Source organism: Diadema setosum, chromosome 17 (genome assembly GCF_964275005.1).
Source record: "Diadema setosum chromosome 17, eeDiaSeto1, whole genome shotgun sequence".
In the NCBI taxonomy this organism is placed as follows: Eukaryota; Metazoa; Echinodermata; class Echinoidea; order Diadematoida; family Diadematidae; genus Diadema; species Diadema setosum.
The window spans coordinates 24,704,819-24,720,997 of record NC_092701.1 but is presented as its reverse complement, the minus strand read 5'-3'; the positions used below and the strand labels follow the sequence as shown (position 1 = coordinate 24,720,997).

The window sequence follows — 16,179 nt, the reverse complement described above, 5'->3', positions numbered from 1 at the left end:
TGTCAAAAATCTAACGATAAAAAGTAGCAATTTTGATATCATATGTTGAAGACAGACTCTTCCATGCTACAAAATGGAAAATACAGCACAATTGGAAATAAAGGTACATTGTATGCCTATATTCTCCTGGCAAATACAGCTAAAGAACTAGGAAACATCAAGATAAAGCTCTTGGATTTTGGATTTGTTACATGACTACATTTGTAGACTCTTTGTGCAAATTCAGACGGGAAGGCATTAAGCGCTTGATGTGATATATTGAGGAGGCTTTTTGGCCATCATTAATTTTGTCTTTTGCGGCACCACAGACGATGTTCGCACTGCTTCTGAAAATTTATAAATCGGTCATGATTAACACAACCGGAGGACAATCACACAAGGCATTGAGATTTACGATGGCTCTCGATTCCTGCCCCTAACTGAACCCCCCCACCCACACACACACACACACACACACACACATATCTTGGAGGCGATTTCACATTGCACGTTAATGTTTGAGGATGGGCTGATTTTGCTGCAACACGCATTCCCCATCTAGACACTTGCCCAAGTATACTCAGGACTCGTCCTCAACAGGTTAAGAGAGGGCAGCATTCTGCTGTATTGCTAGTCCTGTGCTTACCAGTCAACTTGTGAACTTTGCAAACGTGAAACCAGGGAGGTGTTACAGAGATGGAGTGGCAACTCTTCGTAATTCATGCAAACGCATGTTTGGGTTCAAGGCGTTACAATGGGATGTCTAGCATTCCATTACGCTTTGAAGTCATGCTCGGCGCCGCTCTGGTTTGCAAGACGAAGTTGGGAGACGAAGAACGCATTTCACCTTTCGTTGAATTACAAGTTCTATTTCACTGTAAAATATTAAATGAAATAGAAATGTCTACTCGAATTGATTTAGAATAGTTTACGAAAGAATTCAATATTATAAACATGTATTTCTAGTTTCTTCGTAATGCGCAAATCAAAATGAAATGAAAATTAAGCCCTCTTAAAAACCTAATATTTTTCTATAATGCGCATATTTGTGCATGTTAGTTTTTTAATCTTTTAATCTGAGATATTTTGATCTTTCAAATACAGTACTCCGCTAAAGCGTATTCCAGCGTGCTTTTAAACTATTTGCTGTTAAAATTGTTAGTTTGACACTGCATTTTGGTTCGCTGCTCCAATTCAAGTTACACAAATTCATTGTTGCCATCACAGTGAAAGAGAGAGCGAATTGCAGTAGGGGCAAGTATTTCTAGATGTGAGAGCGCTAGTCCCGATTATTGATGCTCTCTTTTGTCAAAGCACATGGCTTACACCTGTAGTTGAACGCATAACTTCTCGGCGGCGCCGCGCATGACTTCAAAGGAGAGCAGTAGTTGCCTCTCCTTCTCTAGCACCTCCCTGGTGAAACCACCAAATATTATACTTGCACGACATTATTCAAATAACCATAAGTACTTTACACTGTCCCACAAGTAATGTATATGCCTGCGTTACGCAGTATAGCTGGCAAATATTGTTTAGACGGCATAAGTGCGAACACTTAATTGTTTTCAGGAATGCATGACGGAATGCATTGTATCCGTCATGCGAGTGGAGGGAAATTTGAATATGAAAGGTGATAGATGCCTGTGTAGGGAGCGGTGAGGAAGAAGAGGCATTCTAGCCTTGCACTCCATTGCTAGCACGTTCGAATTTATAAATTTATTAGAAACAAATCAAATTGATGTTTATGCTTACGACTTTGGTCTCAGCCATAGCCATAGGGTTTTTCCAGAGTTTTGCGCTTATTAAGTTTTATCTCTGGTTTTTTCACCCGGGCTATTTCGTTAATTAGCCCTGTTATACCTTGTTATATCGATTTCCAAAGAAATCGGGATCCGTGTCAGAAGATCGATATGCACATCGATATGAAATATGTCAAGACATATATATATACATATATATATGCAATTATTTTTATTATGTTGATCTCGATAATTAGAGATTTCTCTTAATAAAGGCCAGCTCTTCGTGCTAGTAGCTCGGCAGGCTATATCCCAAAATATTGGATTGAGTATATTTTGTGGTGTCAAAAGTAAGGTGAAGGCTGTTAAAATGAGTGGATGATGGGTGGGCAGTGTTTTGAACGATAGAGTGATGAACATGTAACATCAACACTGATTACATCATGCCTCCCAAAAAAATATTTCATTTTGATAAAACCATTCTTTTGTAAACTTGAGCTCTGTACCTATCATGTTACTAAAGAAGTTCACCAATAACACACTATTTTGACTTTAAAAAACAGAAAAACAAAAACACAATATTTTCCCAGTCCTACACACAATAGGGAATATTTTCTTTTCTTACCTATCTTTGGTCAAATGTCGCTATCTTTTGCAGATTTATTTTTCTCCTTGCTATCAAGCATAGAAATGATCATATTAAAAATTCTCAGCCTTTTCATTATTTGTTTTGGTGGTGAATGTCTCTGAGATATCCCATTACATAGGCACACAGATCAGCTTGGACTATCCTTTCTACGTATCCTTTCGTATCTTTAAGCAAGGTGCTATACAAGCACTTGCCCGATTACCAAGGGCAAGTGAAAATCAAAGTCAGGGAAGTGTTGTGGAACAATGAGAAAAAGTGCTTGTCCGAATTAGGCAAGCAAAAAATTTTGAAGCCACCCTTTTTTCATTTAATTTCCCCTTACAAACCCACAAAGTCAAATATTACAGAGGCTCAAAGATAGTGACTGCTTTAGTGATGCAATGCACTTTAAAGATAATATAAAGTTTTGGTACCTCAAAAGTTTCCCTGAATTTCCTTGTCTTACTTTGTGTTTCAGGTTAAAGTACCTTTCATATAACTAACACTGTGAGACTTACTCGCCCCAAAGTGCTCTCATCTTATCCGTTAAACATCTTATCCGTTCATGGATTTGAAATTTTGGGCATGTGATGTGCATGCGCTGGCCGTAGTATTCAGTGTATGTAGCTCTCCCAAGGTCCTCTCGACCGAGTCACATTCAGTCATCAATTCGAACAGAAAGGGACTATTGGCAGAACCAAACGTTGCCCGAAGCCTGTTTTCAATACTTCAACTTAATTGGTAAGTCTTCAAATTGAAGAAATTTTTGGATTTTAAGTTGATATTTACCCGCGATACTAAATCTGTCATGATCCTGAATGCTACAATACGAAGCCCCATTACGCTATGCGTATGGGGCTGCTGGTCGCAGTTAATTGCATGATTACTAAGACATGAGAGCACTTTGGGGCGAGTAAGTCTCACAGTGTTAGTTATATGAAAGGTACTTTAACCTGAAACACAAACTAAGACAAGGAAATTCAGGGAAACTTTTGAGGTACCAAAACTTTATATTATCTTTAATTTCATTTCAGCAACTATCCAGCACTTACGTGAAGAAGCCCCAATGCAATGCAATGCCAACACTTGATCGAACCAACTTTGTTTACATTAAATACTCAACTGTGTTTTAAAAGTGTGAAAATCAATGTGTGCTGGTGTATTCTAACGATTGTGTTTTCTCAAGCCCTTGACTTACACATGATTTTCTGTATTATTTTCTCCCATTTCTTTTCGGGCAAGTGAAATTCACGTTTGGGCAAGTGTTCTGCAACAATTCAAAAATCTGCCTGCTGGATCAGGCAAGTGGTAAAAAAAGTCTTTGTCCATGATGGAAACAAATTCTTCAGTGAAGTAATCTAATGGGACAATATTTACAATAAATGGCAGCTTTACGTCTGGGTGGGCATAGGTAGAAGATATATAACTGCTGATGTTGGTAGCGCCCTATTAAAGCTCTCATCACAATGTAAAAGAAAATAGAAAGATTAAATGAGAACTTACCTGTTTGAAATTTGATCTTTATTTTACGAGGGAGTTGTAGGAAGAGAATACATTGAGACCCGCTTTGCGCACGCGCAGTCATTTTTCGAAGCATCAAATGTGGCTGCTGGATATTTGAAAGATTATGGAGAACTTAGCTTCACGTTTGAAACTTTGGGAGGGAGAGGAGGGAATGTATTCTCTTCCTACAACTCCCTCGTAAAATAAAGATCAAATTTCAAACAGGTAAGTTCTCATTTAATCTTTCTATTTTACTTCTGGAGTCTCCGAAAGAGACTACATTGAGATTTTGAAGCCCAGTAGCCATATTTGTAAGAAATATAACAGAAATGACTATGAATTGTCATTTACCAAAACGGTAAATTGTTTACCTTGCCTGGTCATTTTAGTAGAGCAGTTGAAAGACACTTGCTCCCATCCAGCAAAGGTTTTCTGTAGTACTTTCTGAAAGTCTTTTCATTCGTCCAGCCTGCCTTCTCAAGGATAAACGAAACTGGCAAGTCTGCTCTGTGTGCAGCTGACGTCGCAGCTGCTCTTGTTGAGTGAGCCTTATATTTTGAAGTGTCGATTCCTGCCGCTGTCATAACATCTTTGATCCACCTGGAGATGGTTTGTGACGTAACTTTCGCATGGGGTCTGCGAAAACTAATAAAGAGCCGACGCTCTTGGCCTCGAATTTCCTCAGTCCTCCGTATGTAGGCTTTGATGTAGTTGACAACGCACAATCGACGATCTGGAGGGTAGGCTCTCATGCTCAGTGTGTAGCCAGCGTTTCCAGGCCTATTTTGTTTCAGTAGCTCGCTGAAATGAAATGTAACTGATGATCCCTTGAGTATCATGTTGTCCAAATTCAGGAGCTGCAACGACTGTGCTCTCTGTGTTGAGATGAGAGCCATGAGCATGCATAGCTTTTTGGTGAGATCTTGTAGGCTCAGTGCATTTGCCGGTGACAGCTTTCTGAGATAGCAAAACACAATATTTACATCCCAAGTATCTACATAGCGAGGTCTTGGGGTTCGGAGATGGAAAACTCCCTTCATAAATCTTGATATCAAAATGTTGTTCCCAACTGTAGAGGCACCATCCTCAAGAACTAGGAATGATGCGAGCGCACTTCTTGCTGTGTTGAGTGCATTGTATCCAAGACCTCCTACATGAAAAAGCTCACTAAGAAATTCTAAAACAAACTGAACACTAGAGTGAAGATGGCTTTTCTTCTTACTCTTGCAAAAGTCTTTCCACTTCTTTATGTACACACAATATTGCTTCTGGGTAGAGGCTCTCCAAGAAGCGGCCAAAATGTCCACAATTTCCTTCTTTAGTCCTGTCCTTTCGAAGGGCTGCCGCATAACCTGCAACAGAGAAGATCAATTCGATCATACAAGGGATGTGGTTCATGCGTAACAGGTTGCGTTAATAGGTTCCTACTCCTTGTAATTAGCACTGCTTCACCCTTTAACATCCTTTTCAGCTTAGGAAACCATGCCTGTGTGGGCCAATTTGGCACTACCATTATGCCTTCAGCTCTATCTGTTCTAATTTTTTGAAGACATCTTGGGATGAGACAGAATGGGGGAAAGGCATAGAATTTGAATTCTCCCCAATCCAACGTAAATGCATCTACGGCTTCTGCATTTGGATCTGGCAACCAAGTGACATATCTCTCAAGTTGGTTGTTTAGTCTGGACGCAAAGAGATCAATGTCTGGAAGCCCAAAAACTGAAACTAGTTTGTTAAAGGCTTGCTTGTTAAGCATCCATTCATTTCGGTCACTGAACTTTCTAGACCTGCTGTCTGCCTCAGTGTTCTCACTCCCTGGAAGGTGTGCTGCAGTAACCCAAATATTACGTTCCATGCACCACCTCCAGATGTCTCTAGCTGCACTGTCACAGTCCTTGGACTTAATACCCCCCATGTTATTCAAATAAGCAACTGCTGTTGTGTTGTCTGACCTAAGGAGGACATGAACATCATGTAAAGAAGAGCAAAAGGACTTCAGTCCAAACCCGGCTGCCAATGTCTCCAGGTAATTGATATCATTCTTTCTAGCTCTTTCCATTTCAAGATCGTTCCATCTGCCTCCTGTTTCAATGGACAGATTTGTGGCTCCCCAACCAAGCCCACTAGCGTCTGTACGCAGCTCAAGTGTAGGTCTGTTACGCTTAATTGGTGCACACTCCTCAAAGACATGATTAATCCACCATTTGAGCTCTTCTTTCCCTTCTAATGACAGCTTCATAGGTCTGTCAAAATGGCCTTTGTTAGCTTTAAGGGCGGCAATTTTGTCACGTTCTAAGCATCTGTAGAAAAGAGGGCCATGTTGGACTCCAGGGAAAGTAGCTATTATCTTCCCGATAACATGTGACACCTGCCTGATTGTGGGTCTAGTATTGTCAAGCAAGTCTGAACAGACTGTGATAATGTCCTGCATTTTCTCTTCTGGCAAGGAGATAGTCATATCACCAGTGTGCAGCTTAAACCCTAGGAATGTGAGCTCTTGTTGGGGTTCTAGCATAGATTTCTCCTCATGGACTACGAAACCTAGCTCAGACAGGAGATTTGTGGTTGCACGTACAGCCTCCTTTGTTTGTTCTATTGACTCTCCGATAATGAGAGTATCATCAAGGTAGCCTAATACTATGTGCCCCATTTCTCTCAGTGTAGCGAAAACAGGTTTCATGAGCTTGGTGAAAAGTCTGGGCGCTGTGCTGAGCCCATTTGGTAGGACTTTGAACCTGTAAAATTTCCCTTGCCATGGAAATTTCAAGAATTTTCTGTGTTCAGTGTCAATTGGAATGGAGTAGTAAGCATCTCGGAGGTCGACTGAGGCTAGGAAATCTCCTGGGGAGATTAAAAGGGCAGCTGTATGAATGTTATCCATTTTGAAGTGTTGTACGCTCACACACTTGTTCAAATCTGTCAAATCAAGTATTAGTCGAACACCCCCATTTTTCTTGGGTCGTGTGAAAATGTTTGAGAGAAATTCTCCTTCTTCATGACCACATTCTTCGATAACATTCTTAGTCAGTAAGCTTGCGATCTCTCTGTCAATACAAGCTGAATTGTGCTGGTTTGGTTTGTATTGAATGAAGGGCTTATCCCTCCTAGGGGGCATACATGCTTCTTCAAATTCAATTTTGTAACCCCTGATTGCTGCCAAAATAAATGGATCAGCTGTGATTTGGCACCATCGCCTGTAAAAAAGCCTCACTCGACCTCCGACTGCCACTGGAGCTTTCTTTGGAATACATTGCACACACGTACAAATACATTGGGGAATGCAGGTATGATCATGATGTGAATCGAAACTACCTACCTCTTTGGGTATGCTGGTAGTTATTTCTTGCGCTGCATTGGAGGCCTGTGCTGTGGAGCCTGTTGTGGGGGGCGGCTCGCTGTGCGGGGTGGTGGCTGCTTGCTGTGACCCCACTGTGGGCGCTGACCTAAAAAAGGCCTGCTACTACCGCCGGCTGTTGGTCTGTGTGTTGAGGCAGCTGAACTTGCAGTCCAGCCAGCACTTCTGTATTGTCGCTTGGAGAAAGCTGCTCCCCTGTACGGGTGGTACGTACTAGACTGTGGCCGCGAAATTGGGTTTCTCATCACCCCTGATGCAGCTTTCTGCTCCTCTTTGAGGTCTTTCATTCTCTTTCCCAATTCATCCCCGAATAGGAATTTAGTGACGGGAGTGGAAGGTTTGCAAAGATGAGAGTATTAAAGTGGCTGCCATGTCCGGCTTGATAAGTTCTTTCCTCAACGAATTGAGTTCAAAATTGGCATTGCACAGCAACGCCAATGCGTCCTGCTGTGTGTCGGTCAGCCGAGGTGATGGGAAGGACTGTATTAGCGCGCTCAGGCCCTTCGTCAGCGACTTCTGCACACGCTGTAACTTGGCATCTCTACTGCGTGTGTGTTGCGGTAGGTTATCCCAGATCGGGCCGTTCACCTTCGGTGTAGCGAGGTAAACACAGTTGCTCGGGGCTGGATACTTAGATGCCGTCTCTTCCAACACTTTTTCTTCTAGAGGGTGGCTTATGAGGTAAGTAGTAGAGCTGGCTAAGTCCTCGTCTACCGGTAGCCCTGTATCACCCGGCTTGGCAAATTTTGCTGCGAGAACGGGGATTTCTAGCACGTCTGCCGCGTCTGACGCAAATTCGCCTTCTTCTCTGTTGGCTTCGCCCGTGTCACGCACGTGCGGCTCCCCGCACTGTTGAAAATCAGTTTCCATAGGAATTTCACACTGTCCGGCGCTGTGCGCCTCATCGTACGCCACAAAATGGCGCGATGCCGGTTTCGGCGGCGTGGAGTTTACACTGGGCAGCGCGTCGACCACTTTACTCAGAAGACTTTCCAGTCTCGATAGTCTGTCCTCGACATCCGAGGATTTTTCGGCCGTCTTTGGGCCCTGCTTCGCTTGCGGCACTTTACCCGCCATGTTAGTACCGGAAACCGTGACCGACTTAACTAGTTTCTTTTTCGGCTTGACTTGTTTGCCTGTCGGAGGGGAACGTTCTTCGCAAACAACGTTGGTGTTTGCCACTGCGCCGGGCTTAGCCGGATGATGCAGCTGTTCTTGGGGCTGTTGTACCTCCATCACCGTAGCCACCGCGTGACTTTCGTGGAATGAGGCCGCTAGAAAAGGCTGTGCTTGCCGCCTTGCTAAGCACCGAATAATCGTTGTACGATATAGGAAGATAGCGGAATCTAAATTCCACTAACTGCTGGTTTCTAGAACCGTTAGTACCGCGAAATGCGAAAAAAGATCAGAATTTTCGACTGCGATAAGGGAACTGCGTTCGAATACTCGTGCGTAGAAAAGCGATATGACTGCGCGTGCGCAAAGCGGGTCTCAATGTAGTCTCTTTCGGAGACTCCAGAAGTAAAATATCATAACGATGGTACACTGTACTTGCTTTGTGATCGGTTTAGCACGCGTCCTTCAAAAATTAATTTCCAAATAGCGTTTGGCAGTCATATTCCGGTACGGAGAAAACTTTGAATGAATAGGAACTGCTCAGATGACAATGATGGGATCACTTTGAGCTAATGAACAATTGCAACAGGTGGACAATACCTGGCATTCGCCCGGAAGCAATTAGCCCTAGTACGTGCTAAGGTACTGCACAACACACCCATGCCCCAGATCCCTAATCCAGAACAAATGTGCAAATTGCAGGAATTTATTTTGGTCATAATTCGGTACTCTCTCGGCATCATGAAAAGCTGGCTTCATTTGTCCAGCGGCAGACATAGAACGCTGTGAAGTTGGAAGGGAGTGGATGGGGGTGTGTGTGGAGAGGGGAGGAGGAGAGGAGGGTAGGAAAGTAAGAAATCGGGAAAATAGAGGATGTGAGTTTTCAAACAGAACCCTGGAAACCACATGACTCCTCAACTGATGAAATGTCTTTAAACTAAACCAGATCAAAACGAAAGACAACTCGACTTAGACCCTTGCGGAAAGAGTTTGCGGTGCCACCATGTGACACTATCATCATGTGATGATGCCACAAACTCTTTTCACATACACATCTCACCAAACCACCCACAAGTTTCAGTATTAAAAAGCGCATAGAGTGCACTGAATTTGATATTGGTAAGCCCAACAACAAATAAACGAAACAAAAAGAAACAGAGAAGGAAAAGAGCAGGAATACTGTGCAGAGTGAAGTCTTGCACACTCAATTTATTCTTACTGCTTGAACTCAAGTGCCATTTTATCTTCTTGAATACAACATCAGCGTTTAGCCTGCACACAAATGTCATTACGTGTCGTAGACCTGCACTGGCATGCATTTTGCCAGACATGATGATATAACGCTATGACGCTTTCCCATTCGCAGCTTAGCAATCTTGGCGTTTTTTTTCCCCGTTTCTTTTTTTATTCGAGCACTTCTGTCTTTCTCAAAAGTGCGGCCCGTCAGAATGATCGCATCCTGCCACAACTCCGTCAATATCAGAGGGGAGGTGTACAAACAAGTGAGAATTTAATGGACGTTGGTGAGGGGAGATTGGCAAAACAATTGCGTTGAGCCCTCACGAGCGCTTTAGAAGGAAAGATGGCCACTGTGCCATGGGGGGGGGGGGGTGGGAAGTGGGAGGAGGGCTTCAGTCGCTAGCCAGCCGCTTGAGCAGGATGGAGACCTGCTCGATAAATCACAGCCCAGCACCGCTTGTCTCCCTGCTTGCATACCATGTGGCTAAAGTGGACGACACTCAGGATATCACCTAGGCGGGGGAAGCCAAGGAAGTGGTGAACAGACACAGAGGGGGCACGGGGTAATAGAGTCGGAGAAAGAGTCACTCTACTCTAAAAAGGGAAGCATCTAAGACTGAGAGACATATATAAGAGAGAGAAAAAAGAGAAAGAGATGAAAGAAAAGAGAGAGAGAGAGAGGAGAGTGAGAGATGACAGAGATGAGAGAAGGGGGAGAGAAAAAAAAGAGATAAGAGAAGTGAGAGATACAGATACCTGACAACAAAAGGGATGAGTGAGAGTGGAATGGAAAGAAGTGTCACTAAAATTGGAGAAAAGGAACGCAAAAGACTGAAGATTTCGACCAGATAATGTATGTCCCCCCCCCCTCCAAAAAAAAAAAAAATATGATCGGACTCTGCAATAATAACTTTAAAAATCATTGTCTTGAAATGCCTACGTCAAACAGCATTTTTAATCTTCTTGGTGAACCTTACACAAAAAAACAACAAACAAACTGAAAACATAAATTGAGCCTAGCTGTGGCCAAGACACGAAATCTGCATTACAAAAAAAAAAAAAGAGAGAGAACAGATATGTCCATTGGGTATCTCGGTATCACTGCCTAGGGTCAATTTGATGATTAAAAGATTGATTTGATGAGGAAAGAGTTGATTTGCTGAAGAAACAGTCCACTTGTTGCGCGTAGAGTTGACCCCAATGACTATATCACAAATGGTGTTTAATCAGACAACACCACCACATAAAGAGCGAGGCATGCTTTCCGGTGAGTTACATTGTATCTGCGACCTTCGCTGATTAGTTTTCTCGCAGGTCTTGACGTCACACCGTTAATAGCACTCCATTGCGCTCACAATGGAGCTGCCAATTAAGAGAAGAGGTATCTTACGTGCATTATAAAGAGTGTAGAATCTCTAAATGCAAACTGGTTGCCAAAGGTACAAGTTTTGTATACGGAGTAGATCAGATGATTCATTCAAAGCTTTTGAGATACATAAAAAGAGAAACTTGTGTTCCCCTACCCCAACCATTAACACTTTCCTAGAACTACAAATAAAATCTGTCAACTTCATGTACGTTCGTACTCACATAATATACCATATTTGATCACATGACGCAATCATTCTGATTATTGTATCATGTACAATGTATCCATCGTGCATGCACTACGCTTTAATTGCCCTCTCACATGGATACAGGACATAATGTTCTCTGGATGAAATGCAATGTGGAGAAATCACATTCATGAGTTAGAATAGTAGTATTGTCTAACATAGAAAAACAGACAAACAAAACTTTGGGCCTACTCTAAACTGGGAAATATCTACCAGCACAATATTTAATGTTTGACTTTTGTTAAAGTAATACTGCAACACAAAGCTTGGGATAGATATCACATTCTTTTTTCTTTTTAGTTTTAGGCTAGATACAATTGCGTACGTACTGTCAAGAGCACATGGACTGAGCTATCTGTATGCAGGCGTGGCGATACGCCAAAAATATATGACCTCGAAGCCTCATTTGCATGAAGTAAACAGCTTGTGTATGCAAAACCGCTGGGGAGGTGTTGCAGGACAATCGCAATATCTCGCCTCAAAAGCCGTCAAATGATAAAATCTACACAGCAAACTATTCTCTAACTGGCAATGTTAGTTATTTTGGGTTTTATTGAGAATAAACCTGTGAAAATAAAGTCGAGAACTACCCTCCAAAAAAGATAATTTGGTCTCTAAAAAGGTGTTGATTTTTCACATTTTTCTTTATTGCCCAAAAATGAAACTTTGGTATAGACATGTGGTAGTACAATGTATGTCCATACTGTGTTCCAAATATCTTTTCTGTAATATTTGCCACACAGTTATGCCGGGAAAAAACCGAGACCACTGTCATTTGTGACCCTAGTAAAATCCATAGCATTTATAAGCGTTACACAGTCTGTTGTATCGATTTCATGCTGCATGAAACAGTTGAAGCACATGGCAGATTCATCTGCGTATAGGCTGGACCAGTGCCTAAACATCTGATGCTGTATAATATTCTAGGGTGAAGGACCTTGAAATTGATGGATATGGACAAGTTGTCCCATGACACACCACATGATGGGGCAACCTCTACGGCCTCAACAGCCTGCACTGTGCAAGAATGAGTCTTAAAGGAATAGACGACAGGAGCGTTGCAGGTGGTACGCCATGTGTTGAGGCTATTTGGTACAGACTATACTAGAATTCAGGGTCTGATAACCTTGGCCCAGACAAAGACACACAAATTGTACAGTTGTACATGCACAGTATGTCAGTATGAAAGGATTATCATGGGCACCAGATGCACGTCACAAACTGTAAAACTACCTGTGAAAAACTGGGAGATAGGAGTGTAGCAACCGCAGAGTTGATTGCTGTACATCGATATGTTCCACAGGGCTGAAATCCAATGAAATTGTGTGAAACTATTCACAGTGGGCAGTATATATGTACACTGATCATGTACACAGACATACATGTATATATATTTTTTTGTTTTAAGGCAACCTCCAAGCATGGTTTTGATCTTAAATTTAAGTTAGAAGTGATTTCATTCTGTTGTGACACCAATGCACTAAGAAAAGATCTTTATTGAATATGTTTTCTGCTTTAAAAGGTTCACATCCAGTTCAGATTGCCTCACCCCTGATGTACGTAAGCAACTGTAAAAGTGGATATTTCCGCACAAATAATTTTTCATGCACGGCCAGGTCGGATAAATTTCGAATGTTTTCAATTCTGCAGAATCAGGACATTAATTACTGGACCATATGGCAAGCAAAAATATTTGTATGCCTTCATTTTTGCATTAGCTTCTGGTTGCAGGAACACGCAAAAATTTCCTTCTTTACAGTAATCGCTGCCATGTATTAAACTGTATGTAAGTCAGCACAATGCTGGCAACATGGCAGATGAATGGTATCAAACAGGAAGATGGAGGTATGCAATTGTCATCATAAAACCCGATGAAATACCAGTCAAACTTGATGAACTGTTAGGCATTTTTCTTTTCTCTTTTTAAATGAACAATTGATATGATACAAAAATTGGTTCAGCTTGATTTTTTTTTTTCAATCTTGTAACAATTTCCCTGTGCAGTGTGCATAGCATGCATGTGAAGACACCATCAATTCTTTGTTTTTATCCCATAATGCAACTTGCCACACCAGGGGTGGTATTCTGAAAATTTTCCTACCGTAAGTTTATCCCTAAGTCAGAAAGTTAGGAAGTGCCTAAGAAAGACAGAATTGGTATTCTGAAATTTCTTCCTACAGGAACTTCTTTAAAGCTTCTGAACAGTGCCAGTCTATAGCGTTGCAATTCGGTACAAGCGATCTTTGATAAGGGCCATGAATCGCATAATTAGGAATATCTATCACATGACTTGGCACTTTAATCCTCCCAGACGCCTCTCATCTCAACACGGACAGCTCTACTTTGGACTGACATTGCACATTAGGCGTGTCTTCATCAGCCCGAAGTTCAAACTAGCGGGATATTTTGCGGTCTTAGAAAATAGCCCGATACAGCGAATGTGCGTCTTCATCAGCTCGTACAGCCTGCTTCGGGAAATCAGTCCGAAAATTGACGCATGCGCACTTTGCAATATTACTCTGCCTGGCTCGCGGTTCGAAAGTGGATTTCCCCGCTCAAAATGTCCTATATCACCGTATGTATGATTCTACAACCAGGGAGGTGAGCAGTACAGCAAATTCTCTCCAAAGGGATATTAATAACGCTACTCTTTCTTCTGTCCAGTGAGGCATCTTATATGAAATTAACGAATTGCAATGTTTAAACAAATCCAAAATGCACACAATCTGCAAGAATCTTCAGCTAAGGTAGAGTGGACCAGAAGAAGAAGTTTACAAAAAAACAGCTAGCATGCACGGAACTGAGTTTTAATAGGGAGGTGAGAGAAATCACCTCGCTGGTTTTAAAGATGACAACAACAGTAGGCCTATAGTACACACATGACTATTGTGATCCTTGAATACACCGTGCGTGTAATGTACTATACAGTCACAATCACTAGCTTGTACATGCGCTTTCCATTGCCAGCTGGCTAACCAGAAGCGGTGAGGGATCGAGAAAATTTCAGACTGATGGAGACGCACCCAAAATAGCACGCTATTTCACGAATTAGCGCTCTAGTTGACGAACTAGACCAAGATTTTGGGGGAAATTTTCCCGATCAAATAGCGCGCTATTTGCGTCTTCACTACAGAGATAGCGCGCTATTTTGACATCGGACTAGTTTGGTAGAGTTGGTAACTCCGGGCTGATGAAGACACGCCTACTGTATCTTGCTGAGTATCAATAGAGAACTGTGATGCAGAGAGTTACTTTTTTTCATTTGGAAGCCATATAGAGCACCGATTCTATGAACCAATGTTGAATGACTTCAGGAGTCAATACAAGTGGCTACTACATTTCTGTCTGTATGAGCAGCTGACAAAGACCTAAAAATGCTACAGAACAAGGGAAATTCTGTGTGAAGTCCTGCTGTCAGTGAAAAAAGAAAGAAAATGTCATACGAGACATTCATTGGACTTTGACTCTTTGAAGGGTCCTGTTTTTCCTGGAAACGCTTCCGCTTCATGAAAAACAAGCAGCTACTGTAGAGCAGGATATTTTCTCGGCATGAAAGTTTCGCGAACTGGAGCCGACAGCCTATTTCGCGGTATGAAATTGTTCTGAATTGCCACTGGCATTCAATGCATTTGTATTAATGTACACAAGAACTTTCACATGCATTTTAATTTCATGAATTTTGGCTCTCGCAAACTTTGCAAAATCAAAATGCATGTGAACATTTCTGGTTTTACAGTACGTATACACTGACATTTTACTTTTTTTTTCACCTTTTTCCCATCATACCACTACTCACACAATCAACCGCCATCTACAAAAAATTGGTGTTTGTTTCATACTTCCTGCTCTAGCAATCACTTCTTTGTGAATTGTGAGAAAATTTACTGTGTTTTTTTTTCAAAAGTAAAAAACACACTCATGAGCACATAATTAAGAGTGGTTATTACATCAACACTAATTCTGTTTAATAAGCATGCCATGGCGGTAAAAAAATTGTAATATTTATGCCCATAATTTGAGAGTTTGCAAATGAAATTACACTGAACAATTGTGTAAGCAATTCCAATAAACACAAATACAGAGAGTACGGGAGAGAAAAAGTTTAATGACCATGCCATGGCAGTAAAAACATTGTAATTTTAATGCCCATAATTTGGGAATTTATAGGAGTAGTTACACTGTTACAATTGTAAACAACTCTAATCAGCACAAATATGCAGAGAGAGAATATGGGAGTTAACCTTTCCAGTAGCCGGGTTCACACGTACACCAATTAGCGGGATACAAATCTCGAGATTTGCATCGCGATCGTCATCCCGAGTTTTTTGCACGTGTGGACAGAAAAAACCCGAAAATTAGCGGAATAAGCATCGCGATGCTAATCCCAAGAAATCTTGCGCTGGTTCATCAATTAGCTTGATAATTGGCCCCGCGCTGGTACGTGTGAACGGTCGGGATTAGAATCTCGAGTTTTTATATCCCATCATGCAATGCGCACATCACAACAGCGAGGCCTCTGCGAAGAGGTCCTTCACCTCTTTGGCGCACCAAAACAACAGCGCGCGAACCACACAACTGACGCGTAAAAGACAATGGACAAAGGAAAGTGCGCACAGGCAGTGATAGAGAAGGGCGCGGTGTGACCCAGTTTGCAGGCTTTGCTGTTATCTCTATCTGCAATTAGCGGGACAATTCGGTACGTGTGGACGCTCGCCAAATTAGCGGGATACCGATCGCGATCGCTATCCCGCTAATTTGGTACGTGTGGACGCTCGCCAAAAAACTCGAGATGTGGATCGCAATCGTCATCCCGCTATTTTGTACGTGTGAACCCGGCTAGTGAAACCATAATGGCAAACAGGATGAGCCACTGGACAAGATCGGAGGGAATATATGCAGGTAGTATGCTAAAGTGGCAAACAGCACTGAGGGTGTATCAGCTTACCAAGAGAGAACCGAAAATATTGTATGTTTTCATATAGAACCCTGCGTAGGGACTTATAC

At 42.0% G+C, this 16,179-nt stretch overlaps 3 protein-coding genes across 3 annotated transcripts in view; all 3 read right to left on the bottom strand.

Annotated features, from left to right (window-relative positions):
• LOC140240458 (G-protein-signaling modulator 2-like) overlaps positions 1-16,179 on the bottom strand; it is a 61,475-nt gene that overhangs the window by 23,260 nt on the left and 22,036 nt on the right. The gene's annotated exons all lie outside the window — the stretch shown is intronic.
• On the bottom strand, positions 4,150-7,281 carry LOC140240394 (uncharacterized). The gene is made up of 2 exons (XM_072320164.1): positions 7,166-7,281; positions 4,150-5,201 (listed from the first exon to the last, which is right to left on the bottom strand). Exon 2 carries the CDS (start codon positions 5,196-5,198, stop codon positions 4,230-4,232), a length of 969 nt encoding a protein of 322 aa, XP_072176265.1. The 5' UTR covers positions 5,199-5,201; positions 7,166-7,281; the 3' UTR covers positions 4,150-4,229.
• Positions 7,186-8,673, bottom strand: LOC140240393 (uncharacterized). The gene is given in 2 exon segments (XM_072320163.1): positions 7,186-7,563; positions 7,565-8,673. Coding segments are annotated over 2 exon segments (1,254 nt in total). The 5' UTR covers positions 8,441-8,673.